A 24,675-nucleotide genomic window follows, 5' to 3' on the forward strand; every position below is an offset into this window, starting at 1 on the left:
ACGGACTGTATTTTTTTTTTGTTTTTGTTTAATTTCCTCTCCGTTTTCCCTACGGCATGGGCCGGATTTCAGCAATTTATGGAGGTGTCTTTCACCCACAAACCATTTTAGACATACTGGAGATAGATTCCTTCAAATCATACAGGAAATCCTCAAGTCTCCTATATCTATTTTATGTTCAAATATCTAATAATTAAATAAAAAGTGAAGCCCGACATCAGAAGGGTTCCCTTGGTATGAAATCACTGCGCTGGAGTGACGTGCCCACGGCGGATGTACCTGTGAATGATCTGCACAGCAATACCAGTAAACAGAAGCGATTTTTTTTTTAACCATAAACACAAGAAATCTCTAAATTATTGTTAACTGCTTGGCTGCCAGAGAGGCAGAGAAGGAGTTAATTATTTTTAAAGTTCCTTTTCAGTCCTCCACTCGCGTTCGCCTTAAGCCGACTTCTGGGAAGCCTCCGTCTCTTGTTCGGAGAGTTTTTCTTCGGAGAGGACCGTCATCCATGGGGAGACCGAGCGGGTGATGGTCTGCTTGGCAAGGTTGTAGTGATTGATGACTGTATAAAACTTCCCTTGGGCGCTGGGATCCTGTTCGGGGTAGTAGCTGTCTAGAGCTGACGGGACACATCGATTGCTCTGCGGAAGAAGAGGAAACAAAAGCATTGTGAGGACTGTTGAGCATAATAATAAAAATAAATAAAATAATAATTTTGGCCACTCTGGCTTATGGTGCCGCTGCCTTTGAAAGACCAGGGTAACCAAGATTTGACTGTCTGGCTGAATCTCAACATCCTCAGCATCACTTTGTCCTTGTTTGCTGAGGATTGTCAGAGTTGTAGTCGTATGTAACAACCCAAATGGATAAACATTTTGTGAAGATTCAGGGCCCTCCTCACCTGTTATCTCTGTAAGCCAAATTGTTATATTACTTGCTACTTGTTATGTCCTGCCTACCCATTGTACAGCGCTACGGAATTTGATGGCGCTATATAAAGCAAATAAATAATTTCCATAAGTTTAAGAGAAAAATGGAACATTAGCGTGCCATTACAAGAGAAATGACCTGCACATGTTGGAAGAAATAAAGAGCCTACTTTAATGCAGGTTAGGGCATCCTGGTACAGAAGGAGAAAAGCTTACAATCTATTAGCGCGGAGGGAGCGATGATGCACGCAGAGAGTTTAGACGTGTCAATATGGTGGGTGTGTGGGTTTTTGGGGGTTTTTGCACAGGGTGTCTAATGATGGCCCTCTGAGCTGGCATTTACCCCGCTCTATCACCCCACTCCACTGCTCTACCGGACAGCCGCTGGACACTGGGCTTCAAAGGGGATCTGCCGATTACAGTTGAAGATGCGGTATGGTCTCGTGAAATCATTCAGGAATAGTCATTTACCGCTTTTCCTTGCCTTCCCTCAATATTATCACCAGCTACGCGGCAGCATTAAAATGATCTAAGAGCTTACAATCCATAACGGCTGCATGTAATTATAACGCATACAATCAGACGCAGAGTCAGCCTCGATCTCCTGATCTGAATCATCTTTACCGTCCGTGCCGCGGGTGCTTTTTCATCATATTCATCCTATTTCGACTCTTATATAGCACTTTCATCGGCAAAAAGGTCTAAATGGAGTTGTATTTCATGCTAAATACCGTCTCGGTAATAAACGCTTGCCGAGTGAATCACTCCGATAATGCTCTAAATTCCCGTTATGTAAAGAATAAAAAGTACGGCAGAGATAAGGAGTTGCTGTCGGGTGGAGATTAGGGTGACGATCACAGCCGTATTAATTGCTGATCTTGACTGCAGGGCAGAAATCATTTGACAACCTTCTAAATCTGCCCGGCCCTCGGCCCTCCTTTTAAATATAAATGGTAATCTGTTCTCTCGCCTGTAAATTTCCAGAACGCCTTCGGAAACGCTTATTTTGATTGTAGTTTACCGTGAATGATTCACAGCATTCTTTTTAGTCTATGTGGCCATACAAATGAACTGGTTTGTAGACTTATTGTTAATAACTTTACCGTTTAAAAGATTTTTGGGGCAATATTGTGAGTCTAGATTCCTATTCAGTTCTCCACTAAAATCAATTACCACAAACAATACATCCCAGTGGGGTTCATTCACTAAACATCTCTCTGGACCTCCACGCAGAAGGGGACCTTGATGCAATTCTTCCATGAAAGGAGCTGAGCTGGCCCCGTATAATGCAGTTAAATTAACGAGATGAATGTTTCATTCTGATGCACCTTAACCCCTTAAGGACAATGGGCTGTCCCTAAACCCATTGAAAACAATGCATTTTGAGCCTGTACATGTACGGGCTTTGTCATTAAGGGGTTAAACTCACTGTTTAATGAATAAAGCCCAGTAAAGGTAACATATTAGAACCCTACTGGCCTCAACAAAAGGGCCATCGGCCAGAACACATTGTAATAAGATTTAATTTCCTATTTAGTGTTAGACTGTAAGCTCCATGGGGCAGAAGCCGCCTTTCCTAAAGTATTCATATCTATCGTAACCTAATCAAAAGGCATGTAGACTACCTTACTTGTTATAAGACAGCACTTACTGCACCTCCTCTTTATTAAACTGGAATTTGTAAAGTAAATGTGTAATAAGAATATACATATTTTTAATAGTTACAGTACAATAACACACATCCGCACCGACAATGTCACCTTCCCTTCATACAAACAAGGCTGAAAGATTGCGTCTGTCCCGAAGTACTGAGTTCCGACTCTGCGCATGTTAATCAGCCGAGCTGCGTATGCTCCATTAGCTTTGGGTATGTGATTAATTGAACCTCACACTTTAAAAAACATTGAAGATGAGGCTGAGCGATTGAAGCATTTGTCTTCGAAAAAAGGACAAGTAATGAGAAGATGATTTCCAGACAGGCTTGGGCTCTGAATTATTACGCAGCAGTCTAATCCTACGGGGTTTCTTCACTAAATTGAGACAAGGTGAGGAAAAAGTTTTTATCTGACCGACTTAACTAAGACAGTTTCTATTGCACTTGGGGTGGCCACCTGGGACCCTCTACTATGTGTTTTATAGGGTAGGTTACTGCTGGCAAGGTTAAGATGAAGGTTTTCCATTCGCATTGACCCATATGAGGCACTCGTACAAGTTTCACCTGACTGCACTTATTCTCAGCCTAGGGTGGTGGCACCAGAAGATACCAAGTAACCTCATTTCATACTAAGATTTAGTAACATGCTACGTTATGGTTGTCCACACTATCCCCAATATTGCTGCTAATTGATGCCCTACATACACACTCACTGGCCACTTTATTAGGTACACCTACATTCTTCGTGGCATTCTTTCTACAAGGTACCGGAAACATTCCTCAGAGATTTTGGTCCATACGGACATGATGGCATCACGCAGTTGCTTCAGATTTGTCGGCTGCACATCCATGATGCGAATCTCCCGTTCCACCACATCCCAAAGGTGCTCTATTGGATTGATATCTGGTGACCGTGGAGGCCATTGGAGTACAGTGAACTCATTGTCATGTTCAAGAAACAGGTTGGAGATGATGTGAGCTTTGTGACATGGAGCATTATTCTCCTGGAAGTAGCCATCAGAAGATGGGTACACTGTGCTCATAAAGGAACGGACACGGTCAGCAACAATACTCAGGTAGGCTGTGGTGTTTAAACGATGCTCAGTTGGTACTAAGGGGCCCAAAGTGTACCAAGAAAATGTCCCCCACACCATTACACCACCACCAGTCTGAACCGTTAATACGAGGCAGGATGGATCCATGCTTTCATGTTGTATATGCTAAAGTCTGACCTTGCCATCTGGAATCAAGACTCATCAGACCAGGCAACGTTCTTCCAGTCCTCCATTGTCCAATTTTGGGGAGCCTGTGCGATTTGTAGCCTCAGTTTCGTGTTCTTAGCTGACAGGAGTGGCACCCGGTATGGTCTTCTGCTGCTGTAGCCCATCTGCTTCAAGGTTGGACGTGTTGCGCGTTCAGAGATGGTATTCTGCACACCTTGATTATAACGAGTGGTTATTTGAGTTACTGTTGCCTTTCTGTCATCTTAAGCCAGTCTGCCCATCCTCCTCTGATCTCTGACATCAAGGCATTTTCGTCACACAACTGCTGCTCACTGGATAATTTCTCTTTTTCGGACCATTTTCTGTAAACCCTAGAGATGGTTGTGCGTGAAAATCCCAGTAGATCAGCCCATCTGTCACCAACAACCATGCCACATTCAAAGTCCCTTAAATCCCCTTTCTTCCCCATTCTGATGCTCGGATTGAACTTCAGTAAGTTGTCTAGACCTGTGTGATGGACTGATTAGTAATTGAACAGGTGTACCTAATAAAGTGGTCAGTGAGTGTGTCTGATGCATGCAAGCTCACAACACACGGACATTCAACTATACACAAGCCTGTCAATCTTTTGTCTTCTATCGTGTATCTCTTCCTTCTCTCCTTTCTCTCTCCTCTGCTGTTTCTGTTCTCCCTTTTCGCATATCCTTTATCTCTTTAACCTCCCCCCATCTCCCCATTTTTTATCTTTCCTTTCTCTTTTCAATCTTTTCTCTCATTTCCTTACACACTTCTCCTTTTTGTCTCCTCTCTTTTTGCCATATTCTCTCGCCTCTTTCTTCTCATCTTCTCTCCTGTGCTTTCTCATTTCTCTCTTCTATCAATCTCTTTTCTATCCCCTCACCGTAATCAACATTTAAAGCATCTGTAAATATTACTGTGAAAACGTTGATGCTCCTAAAAACGCAGGATTTTTATAAACGTGTGCCAATTGCCTATTGCCGTGTAATAACTGATGAAAACGGATGTGGGTATCTTTTCCAGAAAGCTGTTTGTGTGTGAAGCTCCGATCACAGGTTCCGTGCTTGTTGTCTTCCCATCCATGATTTTCCAGTTTTTACCTGGACGTCTCATAAGGCTCTTTGCTGCGCTATCATCCAGGACACAGGGATTGCGCTGCTGTTGCTTCTACAGAAAAACTCACGGGATCCAATTACTGAACTTACACCGAGAAGAATATATTACCTGTGAGATTCTTCAAAAGCTTTGAGCTCTCGGTTCTGTAACTTGAAAGCTTGCATTTACTTCTGAACATAGCCAAGAAACCTAAAAACTAACCACATACCCAAGGAAGAGGTATTGTGAGACTTGCCAGGGTGAGCTTTGTACATGCCCGATAACTTTTACATATATTCACTACCTCTAATTTGTAACCAGCTTATCAGTGACATTTTTGCCCCCAAACAGTTTGTCCCTATGCCCCTGTCCACCGTATGTACCTGCAGGAGTGGTGTTACTCTTCCGCAGTGCAGACATGGACAATTAACTCCGGACGGTGAACGTACGGATTTCCGGGAGCGGAAATCAGTAGGTTCACTGTCAAGAGTTAAAGGGCCGTGCTCTATTGAAGGCCTGCAGGGGCCTCCTATGGCATCAATTGATTTGAAGAAAATAAACACTTCATTTTTATCTGGATTTGACTTTTATTTTACCCTAGAAGACAGGTGGTTCTGAAAGATCTCAGAAAAACTCCTTGTGCTTTAAAGGACGTTCAGTCACAATACATACAATTATACACACTCGCGTTCGTACCTTGCCACTCGCTAGCCCGCTCCCTCCTCACCTCACCCGCAGCTTTTTCTACGGCGCTCGTGCTAGCAGCCTCGCTCTTACCACAGGGTCGTTCGAAATGGTTCACAATTGTTCCTGGCAGACAGGTGGTCACAGTGGTTGAGAGGTGGGCTCCGTCACAGTTGTGACCCCTGCAACCCCGTTTGTTACGCCGCTGATCTGTATCCTGCTTTTAGTAGAATTGGTCACATTATCCTTTGGCGTTACCAGGGGGCCCGAGGAATAATGAATTGAATTGATCTTCACTTGTTTGAGAGTAGGAACTATTCTTCACACGATAAAAACTTACAATTTGTTTTGTTTGTGATAATATGACTGGCACTGTGAACTTTCCTGGGGTTGGTATATTAGCCCTGAGGAACATTAAGTACTTTGAAAATATTCTATCCTAGGTTGTTGGGTTCTTGACAAATGTTACGTGACATCAGTAATCTTTCCTGATGAGTTCACTTAGTCGAGAACTGAAAACCAAAAAGCACAATTACAGGAGCAGAAGGCGACGAGCATTCACTGATCTAAGTTTAGCTTAAGAAATATTTCCTTAAGGAAACAGCATGGTGTCAAAAAGCTGAAGCAGCTGTATTTCAAAGTGTGGCAATAAACCTCATCCTAAGGAACGTGGCTCGGCAAACGCGTTGGGTAAGGGGCTGGTCATTCCCCCGTGTGCATGTATGAAAAGTCATTCCTGTGATTTCAATTGGAGCTTTTTCCTGCTTCCATCACCGGCAAGAAATATTGGACCATGGAGGAGGAGGGCAGCTGCTGCAGCAGGGCTGCATCTTCCGAGGCAGGTAAGAGCTTTTACATTAAAGCACTCACAGAGTATGGATCCTTCTATAGTGGTGTTGTCAGAGACACTAACCTGTCCCTTTAATCTAAACATCGCTAGGTGGGTATCTTTAGTGTAGTGAAATGTAGCATGTAGGTTAATAGATCTTCTCTAAAGGATAAATACTGATTACGCATCTGCAGGGCTCAGCGACGAAAGGTTGGAAGCTTCATGGGAAAATAAAAGAACATACTTTTTAACTAAAAATGGTCATTCAGAGTCCATTGAACAAAATAGTTTGTTTCACGGATCCCTGGTATAAACAGTTTTATATATTTTACTGATAATGTGAAGTTGCTTTAGGAAAATGAATATAAAAAAGTAATCTTTCCGGGTAGGATGGGATTGAGGATAGGACTGAACGATAAGTTTTAAGTTGTGGCTCTATTTGATGCTAGGTATACCATAGAGGGATAATCATTTCCAAACGTCTCTTCTGTATAGGAACACAGAGTTTTCAGTAAAGTTTTCACATGGATTTAGCTGTAAGGGATCTGGTAACTTGAGACATATAGAGATTGGCAGCATGGATCCTGGCAGACGCCCCGCAACGATGAAAGCAGCTCAGACGCGCGGCTTCTTAGATAAAACAGACAATCCTTCAAAAGCCCTTCAGCTTGGATCTGCTGCTAACACAGCATGATGAATTTCTGAAGATGTTCAGCTCCAAAAATAAACCCAGTCTCTAACACCTACCAAAAGTCCCACATTCAATAGGACAGTCCTGATTTGGAACTAAAGTCTGATTTATTCTGGGTTATTTCCAAGGTGTGTCAATCCTATGGAAAGCTGAGGAATATTGATGTCACATCCCCAAAGGTTGGCAGCAGGGACAGGCTGGCGAATGCCAGGCCGGTGCAGGTCGGACTGGCCCTTTGTGAACAATTTTGAACTGGCACAGGGAGGCAGGAACACGGCAGGGACACAGCATGGGGCATTTCATATTATTAGTGAAAATAAGAGAGAAAGCTGCCAGCCAAGTAAGGGGGGTGCGGGAGGGAACATGTGAGAGGGAAAGGATAGAGTATATATGAATGCGTGTATGTATGTTAGAATGAGAATGTATTTATAGGTGTGTATGTGAACATGAATGTGTAAGTGTATATGTGCATGAATGAGTATGTGGAAGATTTTGTGGAAGTGTTTGTACATTAGCATGGATGTGTATGTATGTTCGCACAAATGTGTAAGTGGTGTGAGAGGGCATGTGTGTTAGTATAAGTCTGTGTGTGTATGTGTGTTAGCGTGAGTGTGTAAGTCTGAGTACATATGTGTGCCAGCGCATACATTGGGGGGGGGCGATGGGGCCACTTGGCTTTACTTGCCCCTGAGCCAGAAGGTATCAGCCCCTTCCTGGTTGCGAGGGATAATAACCGAGTTATAACTAGATGGGTAATCCTTCGATACGCAAAGCAGGAATGTTCTGTGAAATCACCATTTATCCAGCAATTTCCAACATCTGTATTTTACTCTGTACATAAATCTATATATGCTGAAATATTATTCCCTGTATTTTGGCCCATTTTGTGTGAGTGCGGCATGATGGGAGCCTGTTCCACATATCATCTCATGGGATTTTAGAAATACCGTATTTGCTCGATTATAAGACGACCCTGATTATAAGACGACCCCCCAAATCTGAATATTAATTTAGGAAAAAAAGAAAAAGCCTGAATATAAGACGACCCTATAGGAAAAAAGTTTTACCAGTAAATGTTAATCCATGTAAACAATTTTTTTTTAATAAAAGCTATGATTGAGAAAAATATTTTGGTTTTATTTCCTTCTATTTTCCAAACTGCCCCCCCAGTTATGCACATCTGCCCCAGAAATGCCTTATACCCCCTATATGGCACTGTGCCCCATGGTATGCCTTTTTAACCCTCTAAATGCCACTGTGCCCCATGATATGCCTTTTAACCCTCTAAATGCCACTGTGCCCCATGATATGCCTATTAACCCTATATGTCACTGTGCCCCATGATATGCCTTTTGACACCCTATGTGCCACTTTGCCTCCAGAAATGCCTTATACCCCTATATGCCACTCTGGCATTAAGGGGGTTAAAAGGCATATTATGGGGCAGAGTGGCATATAGGGAGGTTTAAGGCATTTCAGGAGGCAGAGTGGCATATAGAGAGTTAAAAAGGCATTTCTGGAGGCAAAGTGGCATTAAGGGGGTTAAAAGGCATTTCATAGAACACTCTGCCTCCAGAAATGCCTTTTGCCCCCCATTTAACAGTCCCTCCCCCTCCCTCCTCCAAACTTACCCGTGCTTCTGACTCCCCTGTCATGTAGCCGGGGCAGCGTGTAGAGCTCTACGTGATTCGCGTAGAGAACTTACGCTGCAGCCGGAAGGAGATGTGGCTAGCAGCGGGGGTTGTCTGCGTCCATCGCGCAGACCTTCCCCGATTGTCAGAGAGAATTCCCCGCACCGGTGCCAGGCCCCCCAAATGGGGGATGGGGGGAATCCATGGTCCCCTGCAGAATTGCGGGGGATCTGGATCTTAGTCTCATGGTCAGACCTATTTGAGGTCTGATTATAAGACGACCCCGATTATAAGACGAGGGGTATTTTTAAGAGCATTTGCTCTGAAAAAAACCTTGTCTTATAATCGAGCAAATACGGTAATATATTCAACAAAATTGCTTAAAAAGGTGCTACCCCATATATTCTGCAGAATATAACAATTTTGTAACTAAATGCAGCAATAGAAATGCCATTCCTAGTTAATTCCTACATTGAAGTAGGCCTCAGCCAGCAGCCAAATTTTAGTTACCCCTGCATTTCTCTGTGTACGCTATATGCACACCGTTACCAATCTTACCAATCTTACCAATAAAAATGAACATTTTCTAGAAATAACGTATCCTTACCTTCAGCACAAATCCTTCTGGGCAGGCATGGTCATACTTATACACCTTGTATACCACCAAGAACACGACACACGCCAGAAAAGCCAGTGCAAACAGGACGAGGACAGTTACCTGAAGAAAAATAACCGCAAAAGAAAATTACTTCAACAATAAAAAAATACAGCGGTTATTAAAAACAGTATTAAACATAAAACACGTAAAACCCATTTCATGGCCTTATCAAGCTTATCTAATTTAGACAACATTTTGGTCAAGATTTTAACTGTGCTGCAATCACCATGGCAACAGACTAAATGTTTCTTCTAATTTCTTCACAAATCATCAATCTGCCCCAAACTTGTTCTGCTTAAATAAGGCATTTCTATCCACTGGGAATCATCACCATTTTCTCTTAAAACTTCAAAGGGGATATAAGGCAATAATAAAAGAACCATCAGCGCCAATTACAACAGGAGGAGGATAATAATAATCTGATATAGAAATATCTATTCCAATTTAACCCAAAACAAAAAGATGGGTTAACCAAAAATGCAAGAACACAGTCTCCAAGGATTTGAAAAATTAGAGTTGCTACGAAAAAACAGTTTAGTGTCCTCTGCAGCCTCCAACGAAGAAAGTACTTTACTATGGATTCTTCAATCTGTTAAAAAGTAATTTATTTACCTTAGGGAGATGCTGCAGCTCCAGATGTGTAAAGGAGCCAGTCGGTGGCAGGAAAGCACCATGCGCACCAAGGGTCCTGTTACCCCCAGCTTCCCCGGGATTTGTAATTAGCCAGAGATGGAGCCAACTGGCAGTGAACAGCTGAACATATCTCATGGAAGCCATGAGGCTTTATTTTAAGTGAATCTTATCTATAGAGAGCGTTGCGACCCACTCTAGTTTTAACGTCCATGAAAAAAAAACAAACGCATGTTGGTTTACGAACGGTTATAGTCAGTCAATGATGGGCTTCAAAGCTTGGACTGGACTGGGTAATGGTTACCGGTAGCCGCAGTGTTTTAGGCTACACCATCAGGACCACTATGGAACTTGGTAAGTAGAACAACCGACCTTGTTTTATTTTTTTTTTACGTGTATGACCGTATCCTAAATCAAAGTATTTTCCTTTCATTGTCCCTGTGTGGCCACTTCCGCATCCCGCAGGGATCTTCCTTTTTTACCAATTATCAATAAAGATAATGCAATCCCAGTACAAATTTACAAAAAGAAACAAAGAGAAGGGTGCCAGCTTTCTAGCTGTAACCCAACAAATGCAAAATATATATCAATATAAAAAAATATGAGCTGCACAGCTATAAAAAAAATATACAAAATACTTTATTATTCTAAAAAAAATATACAAACCAAAACCAATATAGTCAAATAAATTGCATTCAAGTCTCAACAGACCAAGCAATATAATTCAAATACAAGATACACAATCAAAGAAATGTCACTTGCAGAATAGAGACAAGGGATGTAAAAAACAGAACAAACAGTCAACGTTACAACTAAAAGCCTTCCTCTGGAGGCATCTTACTTTTTACCTGACATTACTATATACTAAGACAGGGGCGTCCAATGTGCGGCCCTCCAGCTGCTGCAGGACTACATCTCCCATACTCCTCAGCCAGCCCTTTAGCTGAAAGAGCATTATGGGAGATGTAGTCCTCCAGCAGCTGGAGGGCTGCACGTTGTACGCCCCTATACTAAGAGGTATAAAAATCCAGAAACGCGGTTCCACGCAAACGGAGCTGTGTTAGAGGGGATATGGAACGGGTATCCTCAACATGAGAAGGGCCTTACATTAAATGAAGACATCACGTAGACAATCTACAGCAGGGGTGTCCAACCTGCGGCCCTCCAGCTGCTGCAGGACTACATCTCCCATACTCCTCAGCCAGCCCCTTAGCTGGAAGAGAATTATGGGAGATGTAGTCCTGCAGCAGCTGGAAGGCCGCAGGTTGGACACCCCTGATCTACAGTATATTTAAAAGGTATAAAAAGTTAAATGGGACCGTGTACCTTAATAGTGTAGGGCAAAGAACAGAAATTAACTATGGTGCTAACAGATACACACGGGCATGTATGTAGGACCAGATTAACGTAGGGGCTGATGGAGCTCCAGCCAAAAAGCACCGGCCGTGCAGGCGCACGGGGAGATCAATGGGCCGGCATGACAGATCTCCCCTGACCGGCTCTGCATTTCACAGATAGAAGGTAATTGCACACAGCCGTGGAGGCTGCACGGGCAAAATACAGGGCCGGTCGGGGGAGATCTCTCCACGTCAGCCAATTGATCTTCCAAGCTTCCGTCACGCTGCGCTGTGCAAAGTCCTTACGGAAGACTGGCAGATCAATGTCAGGAACGCCATTGCACGGTCTTCACCGAAGCCTGGCATGTAACGCCTGTGTGGCTGCGCCCTTTTAATTCTGGGGGTACGCCAGCACAGATCCTGGAAACGCGCGGAAGGCGGCCAATAGAGGAGAGCTGGGATCGTGCCCTGCGACTCCTAAAGCTAATCCTCCCCCCTCCACAATGTTGCATTAATGATGGTTTTATTTAATTAACTAGTTTTCTATTGTTTTGGCATTTTAACGGTAATTAAAATATTTAATTTGTGTTAAAAAAAAAAAAATGCTTTGCCTTTACATTTTATTTATTTCCATAAAAAGGCCCACCAAAATCCCCAGCACCAGGCACAGGGTGCCCTTTATCCGGCCCGGCATGTATGAATCAGAGTGAGGGATGTTAAAGGGACTTTTAATTTAAATGCAAATTAAGCTATAATTAAAGAAATTAGTGACTATAAGACTACAATATAGGAAAAGCTTTACTAGTAAATATTAATTCACATGTAAACTATTTTTTCATAATAAAAACGATGAGGAAGTGCCGGCAGCAGCGGAAGTTGTCTGCATGCGATGCGCACAGACGTTCACCGGAAGCGCTGCGGGGGATCTGGATCTTAGTCTTATAGTCAGACCCCTATTTGAGGTCGGATTGTAAGACGACTTCTAATATAAGACGAGGGGTATAAAATATTTCGAGCAAATACAGTAAGTTATGACACCAGTGTGCCATCATCGCTATTTTTTTCCCAAATACAGCGACGATCCCTAATTCCATGTCATTAGAAGACGGACATATTCTTTATCCTATAACTCTTCATTTAAAGTCATTTCACGGTACGATCTGTTGCCCTTGAGAATTTTCCCAAACGTGCGAGTCCAATCGCCTACGAATTACGGAATCGCATTAATAATGCACAGTGTTATTATAATATCTAAACATTTAATAATAGCGTTAATAATCGATTAGCTGAAACAGTTCCACTTTTCCTTTGGCCTCTGCGGACGGGATAAATATTCGTTTTAAGGGATTTCATACAGGGCTCCGAGCCCTAATAACTTTTGCTCATTTTAAGTAACTTGACACAATAAACCCGAGAGAAAGTAACAAAACATAAAAGACGGTTTGCCATTCCTGTGGTCTGTAGTTATTTCTGGTTGATTCTATCTGGATCCATTAATTAATGACATTTCCCTGGTGAGGATATCACGACCGATGTATCATTACGATCAACGGCTTGGATCACCATGATCTTATTATATCCACCGTCACCATCAGGACATATGTTGTTATTGACCCTTTCCGTAATAACGTCATCAATAGTTTAATTCTGTTCCTATATTTCTCAAATATACACACACAATCTCCTTATGATCTAAGCCAATTAGAAATGTAGTATGCCAAATTTTAGGTCTAATAATGGCGTTTTACGTTAGTGAATTCTCTTCTGTTACGCATTCCCTTTGCCTCTTGTTTCCACAACTCCGTCTTCTCTGTGTGACTTTAGTGAATCAACCAAATTGCCTTGCAAAAGAACGATGTATAATGAAAAACACTAGCTGTGCATCCAGCCAGATTCCGCAAGGACATATTGTACCCATTTATAGGGGTCACAGATTAGACCAAAGACCCCGACACTCCATGCGCCCAGGCAAGGCTCCCAAAGGCATTGTCTGAGAATAAGACTAAGCAAGAGCACAGAGTGAAATGTGACATCGTAACGATTCTGTGCACCGCGTGTGCGTCAGCGGAGCGGGGGCACGGTGGTAGCAGCCCACTGCAGTGACATCATCAGAGTCAAAAGGGACCTGTGAGACGAATGATTGTTGCCATAGCAACAGTAAAAACAACAACCCCCCACCAAAAAACTTATTTATCTATTTAATTCCTCTGACATGTTTTTATTTTTCTAGGAAAAATCTAATTGCATTCATGGAAACAGACCGAGCGCGAGGCCGGGAGAGGAAAGGGACCGGGTAATTGAGATAAGTGGGCGATAACAGGATACAAAGCTAAGATTATAGATGGGGAGGATGACATGGGGGTGGGGGGGATGACATGAGGGTGGGGGGGATGTTTACTGCTCCGTGGTGTCTGGATATTAACAGTTAAAGTGGTTTTGTCACCTTTGCAAATTCTGCAATTCGGAGATTAACTCTTTAACAGATTTACAGATTACCGGTCACATTGCAGACATATATCAGAATTCCACTATCTAGCTCAACCTTCTAAATGAGAGGACCAGAGTCTTAGTAGCGCATGTAAGATTCTATGTAGTGACTGGCCAAGTATTTAAGTATACACTTCATTGGGTCACCTGCATTCAAGCAGGGATTTCAAGCATAACATAGTGGTAACACGAGCACCAACTGGCATATATATGATCACAGGAGTGTAGAATAGGAAAGAGTCAGTTTCAGGCTGCATGACCCTTACAATCTGCCCCTATTACCCCAAGACTGGGGCAAAAACACAGAGTTCCTAGATAAGATTATTATCCCCACTATGACGATCTAGCAACAGACTTTCTCTCTGTACCATTGAGGCTCACAGATAAATATAAGCCCCCAGTGTGGTACTTTCATTGGGTGGGCTGGTTCTGTTCACTGCCAATCCTTTCCTACCGAGTGATAGCCACACCCTTGTGTACAGGTACCCACACCTCCTTGGCTTGGCCTATATTAAGCAGGAGAAGAGGACCCCCTAGGCTGACATACCTGGAAGCTACTTGGTAACTTCATAACAGAAAATTCATTATAAACGTGAATTTGATGGGTGAATGAGTCTTTAACCCTTAAACCAAATATCTCTAAAGCATTAATATAAATGTGGTCAAATTATTTCTACCCTTCCATTGGTTTTGTGGTATCTCTGTTATAGGAAGACCTCTAGGAGAGCAGGTCCACAAAGAGAGTGACAAGCAGGAGGTGTTGGAATGGTAATTGGTTTTGCACACCTCTGAGGGTCATGTCCGGGAATAGTCAGGCTCCAACTACCCAGAGATATGGGTGACATCGCCGGGCTGTCTGCTGATACTGCGCGCGGGGCTAGCCCCATAAGCTGAATAATGTAAATTGTTAGGAGTACAGATGGGCAAGGAGTGGGATATGCCTCCATGCACTCCCAGAGATTCTCCGAGTCTCCGGGGGAAACCCAGATTCCAGGTATGGTCATACTTATTTCGTAGTGTTTTCTGGCCAATGAGACATGGCTACTTAATCTTCAGCATATACTCTAAATAACCGGGTACCTGGTTAGGAACTAATAATTCATTTAGGTTAGAGGTATCTTCAGTGCCATATTTTGGAAATGATGCTGCTCTGCTCACCCTACACAAGTTGTGAAGGAAAAGCTCCAAAGAGCTAAAACATTTCAGCTGAATTAGGATGAAGGACAGCAGTGCTCGCCTCGACACGATCTCCATATACATGCTTATAGCTGGTTAGCGGTCTGACACGGCATGACCCGTACCATATGGTATTATCGCTATCAAGATCACGGCCCAAGGACAAGTGCATCGAGCATCTGAAGCATGTTGCATGCCGCTACAGACAGAGGCGGCTATCTGTCACCTCTTATCTATCTAGAATCTAAGTATCTGCCAACATGCTCATAACTCACTTCATAAAAGAGAACCAGTTATCATATCGCATAATGTTTTTCAATAGGGGTAAGCGGTATAAAGCCATTTATTGAATTAGCTCGTATTATAGAATGTGTGCGTTCAACCAACACAGCATTTATTTACATGGAATCACAGAATGAAGGTACAAGACCCTTCTAGACTACCTATTCTACCTGCTTTACCATCTCAAACCTTAATGGTTCCCTGGTCTAAACTTATGCATGATCAAATTGCATATCATATCTATTACCATTTGTGCTGGGAGGCTGCTCCATTTATATACCACTCTCTCAGGGGTAGGAAATAAGTTCTTAACCCCTTAATGACAAAGCCCGTACATGTACGGGCTCAAAATGCATTGTTTTAAATGGGTTTAGGGACCGCCCATTGTCCTTAAGGGGTTAAGATTTGATGGAAAACCTCTGACCCTCTAGTTTTAGACGATGACCTCTTGTCCTAGAGTCTGACTGATTATTTAAGTCATTATTTAAATATTTTCCCTAACTTTCCATGTTGAGAACTTCTGTCCAGCAAACCATGGATCTTTTTAGTCACTCGCCCTTTATCACAACGTATACCAATATATTATGTATTGATTTATATAGCACCATGATAGTGTGGAGCGCTCTACAATGGGTCTGCTGAACACTTTAGACACAACAGGAGCAGATATGGCACTAAATACCTGCTTCTCCTATACGAGGTATACAGTAAGTCCATATAATAAACCAGGTGGCATATATCATTGAGCCATTTATACATGGAGACCATTGATTAACTCCACAGATCACATGGTACCCAACTACCCCTGTCTGATACCCCTGTTCACGTTAAAGAGTCTATGCTACAGATTTGTTCACTGTTTCCTTACCCCGTTGTGTCACAAGCACACCGCCCTGAGGGGATCTTTATAATCCATTTAATGAACATTAAGTAAGAGCGATGATGTCATGAAAGCTTGTTTACCGGTAGGAGTGATTCAGTTGGTAAGTCGGTTATAAACAATTGATGAATCATAACTACCATCTGTCCGGTATTTAATGTCAGGCCTGTTTTCTGTCCCTGGTTTTAAGTCTTTATGTTTTGGATTATTTTTTGGATGGATGGGCCAGTGTTTTTTTAATGAAACAGTCGGAGTCTCTAACCAGGAAGTATTAATATATAGGCTGTACGTAGTTCTTCCAGTCATGTGAGTGACGCAGCAGCCAATCTCATGGATGCTGGCAAAATGTCAGTGTTCAGAGAGCATGCATGCAATCGAAGGTCTACTGAGCACGTGCAAGAAATGAATGGCAGTATGCTCCCTGCTTACAGTAAAGACTGCTGGGGAGGAGATAAAGGAGACGGAAGAAGCTCAATAACTAAAGAATGCCTGCGCTGGTTTACATGCAATAAATGCACTGCACGCCATGCAAAACATGAAAATACAGCAGTTATTTAATGAAAAGTGCAGATTGGGGGTTATTTATACAAAGTGATTCCATGAGCCTGCAAACTGCACCATTCAACTGGTTGCTATGGTTATAAGACATTTAAAACTTTGTGCCAGACCTTTGCCATAACACCCTTGGAACTTTTTTTTGCATTCTTCACAATTGTAATTAGCATGGTTTAGGTTTAGAGTGGTTTGGGTTTAGAGTGGTTTAGGCACGCCCACTCTCCGCCCTATTCCCCTCCCACCCCATACAAATGTAACCCTTTCACGATAAAGCCAGAACATGTACGGACTCACAACGCATTGTCATTAATGGGTTTAAGGACTACCTGTTGTGCTTAAGGAGTTAAGGTGTTTGGGATAGATCCACTAACATATGTGGCCAGCCCCTCCTCTCATGTAACCCCACCCATAACAAAGCCCCACCCCCTAGGTCTTGAAGCTCCCAGGTAAGGCCATCACCCTGAAGAGCCGGACTCTGCAAGCGTTACTTCCAGCACTGGATCCTTCCTCTATCCCCCATGGCCGACCTTTGATATTACCGCTGAGGGATGCTGAACGGGATTGGCCATTGTTGATATTTCTGGTTATTTTTTTTTTATTATTATTATTTTTACTGCAGGCTGCAATCCATGGGCAAAATCTGTTATTGTTTAGTAATACAGACAGGTAGTTCAAGTCAAATACATCATTTAATTACAGCAAATATTTGCCTTTGTTACAAAAACAGCCTTCTGGGTCTCTGGAAATCAGCAGACATGATGATTCACAATTAACAAGGACCCAGGGGGTAGCACCAGACGACACCCCTCTTAATTACCATATTTCTGAAGCGCCATCCATTATTCACACTCTCCCCCCGGCACACGTATGGATGCAGCTCCTGATGGAGGCAGGAATCAGAATTTTTTTTTTCTTTCCCAAAAAAATTGCCTTTTTTTGCCAAAATTGTATATTGAGATTATTACATTGACAAATTTCTTTGCGTAATCGGTCTTCATTCCATTTCAATACATAGAATTATAAGGGCCTCTAAAACAGAGTGACGACCTACGCATACATTTATCCAAGTGGAATGATACAGAATCTTTAAAAAAAAAAAACCTTCAGAGATGCTGCTGTTGCTAAGCAACGCATCTTAGCAACGGTGTAGGCTTATTGCAATCCCACAGAGACACGCGAGAAAAAAAATAAAGAAACAACATAGAGTGAAAATTTTGGCCCTGAGTTATAACACCCACCGTTACTCATTAATATGAGCCGATTTTAGGCTGCCAACGAAAGATAAAAATATCAAAACTATGCACGCATTTAAAAACCTCCATAAAAACCTGGAAAATGTCCTTTATGAAAATACCTATATAATGTATTTCACTTGGGAAACTGGGAAAGGGAAGACGTGTCCAGTAAGAATAAATACTTTTTTTTTTTTAAACTTTCAATGTTTTTTCTTTAAGAATTCCTTTAATATTTAAATAATTCTGCACAACAGATACGAGAAAAAAAAAAGTGCGTCCGTGAAAATCCATCATTGCTCATGATTCACGAACCTTTAACCCTTTGTGTTTGTGAAACGCGTTGCTCACCGCCCTTCTACTGTTGGAAGATGGGGTTATTATATTTGATTATTGAACGCACAGAGCCGAAGCATCTTTAAAACAGACTTGCTTGCGATGATGTCCCTTGAGCAGCCTGCAAGGAGGTGGCTCATCTTGGTAAGACATCTGCACTGTGACTCAGCTTCTTCTCGATGTCCACCTTTCTCTTTCATCATCTCCATGGTCCCAGACGGGCTTTATAGTCACTCAATGTACTGGTTCAGGATGAGTCAGTCCCCTCAGTTCAGTCCAGGAGCAAATAATGTAACAAAAACAAACCCTTGGAATCCGCGCTTACATTTCTCTCATGCAATTACCTGGAGAATTGCTTCCCGGCCTCTTTATAATCTTGCATTCAGATATCACAAATCTTTCCGGAATCAATGAGTCTCTCTCTCTCTCTCCGAGAGCCAGGTTTCCATGAGAAACCCATCTCAACAAGTGCCACTTGAAAGTGAGTATGCGCAGGTACCGAGAGAAAAGGGTCATAGAGGCTGAATGAACAATGAACCAGGACAAGCGGCTTGAGTCATCAGCACAGAAAGATAACTAGGGGTGCAAGAAAAGGCTAGAGGTTCTCACGGGAAAACTAAGCCGACGGACAGCAATATTTAATTAAACAGGAACAGGGGCTTTCATGGGGCAAGAGGAGCAGCTGCCGAAGGGGGTGCACGGTGAGCGGTGGGCTTAAGATGCCCTGACAGTGATGCCCCGGAACTTTGGGGCTGGGTCAATAGCCCTAGATATGGTGCTGAAGACAGCGAGAGAAGGAAATGTGTGGGGGGGGGGGGCGGTTCTCAACATGTATTGTTTTGAAGGGAGGGGAGGCATGGATGACAGAAGATAAATAAAGTATAAAATAAAGTATTAGTCTAAGGAACCAGCAGAGTAAAGGTCGATTCTTAATCTCAATCATTCCTATTATTACTTATTATGTAGAACCATCATATTTCGCAGATTATTCCACTGGAAATAAAAGCATTTAGCACAAAAGTGTAAAAGATGAGCAGTTACCATGGCAACCAATAGAATGATACAATTGCTCAACCTCTGGCTCCCTTTTCACAAGAACTGCTCTCTGCCCGATATGATCTAGACACCATGTTAACTGATTTGGCAAGAACCTTATTTTCCATGAAATCATTTTATTTGTAACCCCACCAAGCAGGAATAAAGAACCCCTTGCGCTCCAGCAGCTGCCAACTACAAGTGATCTCATAATGTTTGTCACCCGCTCGGCTGAGCACTATGAGAGCTGAAGTCCCCGGAACGTGTATTCCCGATTAGAATCATATCCCGGCGCTGTGTAATCTGCCTGTAAATTACTGTATTACAGGTTTTGCCCAATTTTCCAATCTGCTTTTAGCTCTTTCCTAATTTTATCACAGAATCACTGAGGACGCCTGAAGCACTAAAACCTTAAGAGGTTCCCAGGGCTTCAATACTCTGTTTATTGTAAATAACTATTATATTTGTTCACTTTAATGCTTTTACCCAACTATTACCCAACTATTTCTAATGAGTGAAATGCATTAAAGAAAAGCTTTTTTTGTTATTACAAAGTTGCTAGAATGCAAACCTCTAGTATTGTTATAATAGCTCTCATCATAATAGCGGCTGTTTGCGTTTACTTATGTTCCTAAAATTGCTATATATTGTAAAAGAACAGTTTAGGGGCAATTAGTAAAACAAACTGTGTACTTGTATACTTCAACTAAACAACGCCATCTTTATACCTCCTGGGGCCCCCGGCAAACTGCCCCTACGGACCCTCCCAACTGTACCAGAGTGATGGAGGTCTGGGCAACTGCCGACACGGACCGCCTTACCATACCTGAGAACTCTCTGAGAACTCTGGGAGAAGCCCGGTTCTCCGGGTCAGAATCCTCCAGGTGGTGGGTGCAGGGTCTTGACACACCCCGCTTCCCCTTTCAATGGGGTGTTTGCCATGATGTTGGCAGACGTCAGTGGGCAGTCCTGGCCGCATATTGCAAGCTCCCAGGTATGCTCCTTACTAATGCTTCCTCCTTTGCAGTCTGTGTGCTGCTGGGAGCCATGATATGATGTCATATCCAAGCACTGTGAACTAGCAGACCACAAGGAAGCATTAGTGGAGAGGTTCCAGTGGTCGCGTAGACCCCCACCTCCAGTCTATGGTGGCTTTTGGGGAGTTCCAAGTGGCATTTGCCATGAACCCCTACGTTAAGACAGGACCACTTTTGCCCCTTTTGCACAGTCTTTAAACTCAAACCAGGAACTGCCTGGTCTTCTGCCCATGGCCATGGCTGGAAATAAATGCCTTCATCTGGGTAGCTTCTTGGACTAGCTAGCTAACATTTCATGTACAGTTCGGATGTTTTGGAAATAATGTTATATTTTATGTCACAGCAGCTGTAGGACCTCGCCAGAAGAAAGGAGACTTTTCACCATTTCTACACGGTGGGTTCATTGGGAGAAATGCTACTACAGCCCGATGCTAGATCACAGCATTCACTGCTCTCTCAGGCTGCCCTCACATGGTGGTACAAGCGGCAAAAACGTCAGTGTGTTTTGGATAAACGATGTGGCCATTATTATGCCCGTTTTGTCTCTGAATGGTTACATGCATGAATAGATCAAGTGAGCTTTGTGGGAAGTATGGCCTTCAGGCGGAAGGGAAGTTGAGGATACAACTTGTCAAGTAACTGCAACCCAACTCAACTGCTAAATCCATCATAATATGCAAATAACTCATGATCCATACATGAAGAAAAAGATTCCCCTGACATCTATACCCACAGGGCACAAATACACCAACACCTCTCAAGTAGGCGTCTATGAGCTACAGCAGCCTCTCATTAGCTTCTCACGAACGTTCAAAGCATAATCTGGCCTTCACTTTCATTCAACACATCTTTCTACGCCTCTTTATAAGTAACATTCCACATAGGGATTGAGAATATACTCCAAGCGTTAATTATTAGACATGCTAACGAATTAAAACTCTATACATGATATCATTTCTCCTACTACCTCGTTTGGTAAATTATTCCGTTAATAAAGCCGCTGTGCCAAGTGGCATGCATAGTGTGTGATGGGTTCTTACCTTGAATCTTTCGGACACTCCTTCACTGATACTGATGGTAAATTCGGCAATCTTGGGAGTGCGGAACTTGCCCTTCTTGTGATCACGCTCATACTCTGTCTTGGTTTTGACCACAACCTAAAGAAGATCGGATGTTGAACGTCAGTGAATTGGAACAGGAATGAGAAAAATTACAAAAAACATACAATGCTTCTTAGCAATTCTCTGAAGGTGTGACACCAATAGGACATTAATTCAGGATATCTTATTGATCGTATAGGCCATACGTCCGATGCCAACTGTACTAATTAAACGGAGAGTCATACTTAGCCGTAAACTCCACAACCACAGCAGGGAGGGGACAAGAAGTAATTGAATCTATACATCAGAGAACATCCCAGGAATATAGCTCCATATCGGCAGAGCCATCATCAGAAATCCTCTGGTCTAGTATCAGGTTAAGACTCGGACCCCTACCCCAGCCCAGGAAAACCTCCATCTTAAAAGAAAACCCCAAATCATCTTCTCTAAAGACCACCTATGTTAAGGAAGCATAGTTCTCCTGAACTCCATCCATATTACAGATGTTGCTCCTTCATCCGTACTCGACTTGGAGATGTTTTGTTCTACAGGAGTGTAAAAAGATGGCTTTTTCACAGAAAACTACAAGTACAAAGCACTGGTATTTGCCCACTACTGTCACCAGTACCACCAGTCTGGTATACAAGATTAATGCAGTATATCCCTGCTGCATCACTTATTGCACATCATGTAGTTTACAATTATCAGCAAGAACTGCATCTCTGTCCGTCTCTTTGGCTCTGAAACAGAATGCCACCACCCTTTAATTTGGGTTAAAAAAAAAGCCGCATGTTAAAGCAGAATTATCATCTAATTGATTTTTAGCGAGGCAGGAGGGTGATATGAATACATTATCCCGTGAACAGCGGAACATCCAATAATATCCTGCAGTCACTGATTAGAGATTAGAGGGCAGGAATAAATATTCCCAGCTGAGATATTAGAGAAGCGGGAAGCAGGGGGCATTAGAATATAAGAAAACGATTCACTATTATGCCTTTTTTAATACATTTCATGACATCACTGCTTTGTGGAAGCTGCTAAGAAAGTTCTTATGCCTGATCCCAGCTATTCTGTTCCACGAAGCGCTTTAACACACGGAGAACACTTTCACACATCTGCCCCAATATCCGGGGTATTCTATGTTCTATGTCCAAATGGGGGACACAGCTCAGCTGAATGTATAGGTACTAGAGGGGGTCAGACCAGCGTGGGTGGCACAGCATTGGCCGAATAGACGGCCAATCCCAACGCAAGACGAGTCACATTGGCCAGCAACATACAGATGCTCACGAGGACCAAAATAATAAAGAGCTGGCTCGGCTCTGGCTTATACTCCCCTCTTCTATATTTCAGCGTATTGATTAAAACTGAATTAATAAAATAAGATGGACCAAAGACATTATATATATATATATATATATAATAAAATGTGCTTTAATTACATTAAATAACTGTTGGCCAGGTCCGCTTAGAAAAGGCAAAAAAAAAAAAAAAAAATAAAAAGAATAAAACCAGATCTGAAAGTGCTGTTTAACTGCCACCAATAAATCCTCGTACACCTTTTATTTACTTTACTTCACACATTAATAAGATTGCAATCCGCCAGGCGGCCGGGGCGCTCTCCTCGCGGCGGTATCATTAAGGCTGCTGTTGTGGTAACAATGCATGTTTGTGGCGCATGTACTGAAACCCAGATATAAACACTAAGCTACGCCTTGTGTTTTTTATTAAAGTGAATGACGGAGATATGACTTCCCCGGGGACGTTCTCCGAGCGACCCGACAATGTGATTTATTATTATTCTAATCAGATTGCAGGGTACACAGAGAGCTTTTACATTCAGTATATGAACCGTGTATGCAAGAGATCTGCTAAAAAAACAATAATAATATTTATACGTCACGGGCACTCTTAGAACAAAAATAAAATCCACGGGTCCGATTCCAAATTCTGTTTGTTTATTTGTAATACGTTAAAACATTTAATAGCAGAATAAACGCGTGGATCTTGGCAATAATGGCTTTCCATTGTCTCTCCAACAAAGGCAGGAGGCACAGAGACTCAAAGGGCCCGTGCGGTGCAAAGTATTACGGCTATAGCGGAGGTAGAAGGATACACTGGCGCTATATAAATAAAAGATAACAATAATATTACGCCTCTATTACATACCTTTAAATCTAATTAAATCGATACATATAAAAAATAATCGAGCTTCGGCTCCACGAGGATAAATCATTTCGGTAATCTGGAATAATAATAATAATAATTCCCTTTGGCTACAATGCGAATGGCGATGAAGGGTTAAACGATCGAAATGTATTTATTGTTACCTGTGCATTATATACGTACCTTGTCAGGGGGCGGGAACTGCAGCTGATTGACATCCAAAGGGGTCATCAGGGGGATGGTGTCAAAACCGTCCTCACATATAGGAGGTTTCGCCCCTTTCTCGCTAAAATTATTGCCTAGTTTCACCATGGCGTTAGATGACTGAGCCCCTATAAAGAAAGACGAATAAATCATCCACATCCCCTATACAATCACCCCCCCCCATCTAATAATACACAACAAAGCAGGGCTGAGCAACTAGGGCCATTCAGATGTGAATTGTCTATAACTCCCATCACTCAGATCCTATAACGGGATACAATTCCTTGTAGATCTCTCTCCTCCACACACTTGGCTGAGAGTGCCAGGAGTTGGATTCAGATACAACAGAAAGGCCAGATCTCCCCATTAAAGCCCGTATCGCCCGGTTACAGCATTAATCCAAACCCGTACGGATGACACACCCTGCGCGCCCCGGATCAGGAGACATCGCTCGCTGCTCGGCACTCTCGGTCCCTTCCCAAGCCCTTTAAATGTCCGCTTGGCACTGAAAGAGTTAAAGTCGTGGCGTGTCGGTGTCACCCCGGAGCAGACAGCGGAGGCTTCGCTTACCGAAGGCACGGAGAGCTGCGGACACCTTCCTGGGGCAGATCGGGGGAGGATGCTGCGTGTCCTGCCTGCTGCAGATGCGTGTTGTTCGCGTGGGTTCTGCACGGGGGACGCGTCCGTGGGCTGGAGGAGGTGCCGGGGCTCGGTACTTACTGATGTCCGGATCGGAACGGACCCGGCGACTGCTTTAGCTGCCGATTCCAACACAAAGGAGCCCCCTGTGGGGTACAGCT

General features: G+C 42.9%; 1 protein-coding gene across 1 annotated transcript; it reads right to left on the reverse strand.

Moving 5' to 3' along the window:
• On the reverse strand, window positions 1-24,675 carry NSG1 (neuronal vesicle trafficking associated 1). Its single transcript, XM_053458273.1, has 5 exons — window positions 24,446-24,675; window positions 23,855-24,003; window positions 21,443-21,559; window positions 9,365-9,475; window positions 1-644 (listed from the first exon to the last, which is right to left on the reverse strand). The coding sequence occupies exons 2-5, from the start codon at window positions 23,981-23,983 to the stop codon at window positions 444-446; spliced, it is 558 nt and encodes a 185-aa protein (XP_053314248.1). The 5' UTR covers window positions 23,984-24,003; window positions 24,446-24,675; the 3' UTR covers window positions 1-443.

This window comes from Spea bombifrons, chromosome 1 (assembly GCF_027358695.1).
Source record: "Spea bombifrons isolate aSpeBom1 chromosome 1, aSpeBom1.2.pri, whole genome shotgun sequence".
NCBI classification, from domain to species: Eukaryota; Metazoa; Chordata; class Amphibia; order Anura; family Pelobatidae; genus Spea; species Spea bombifrons.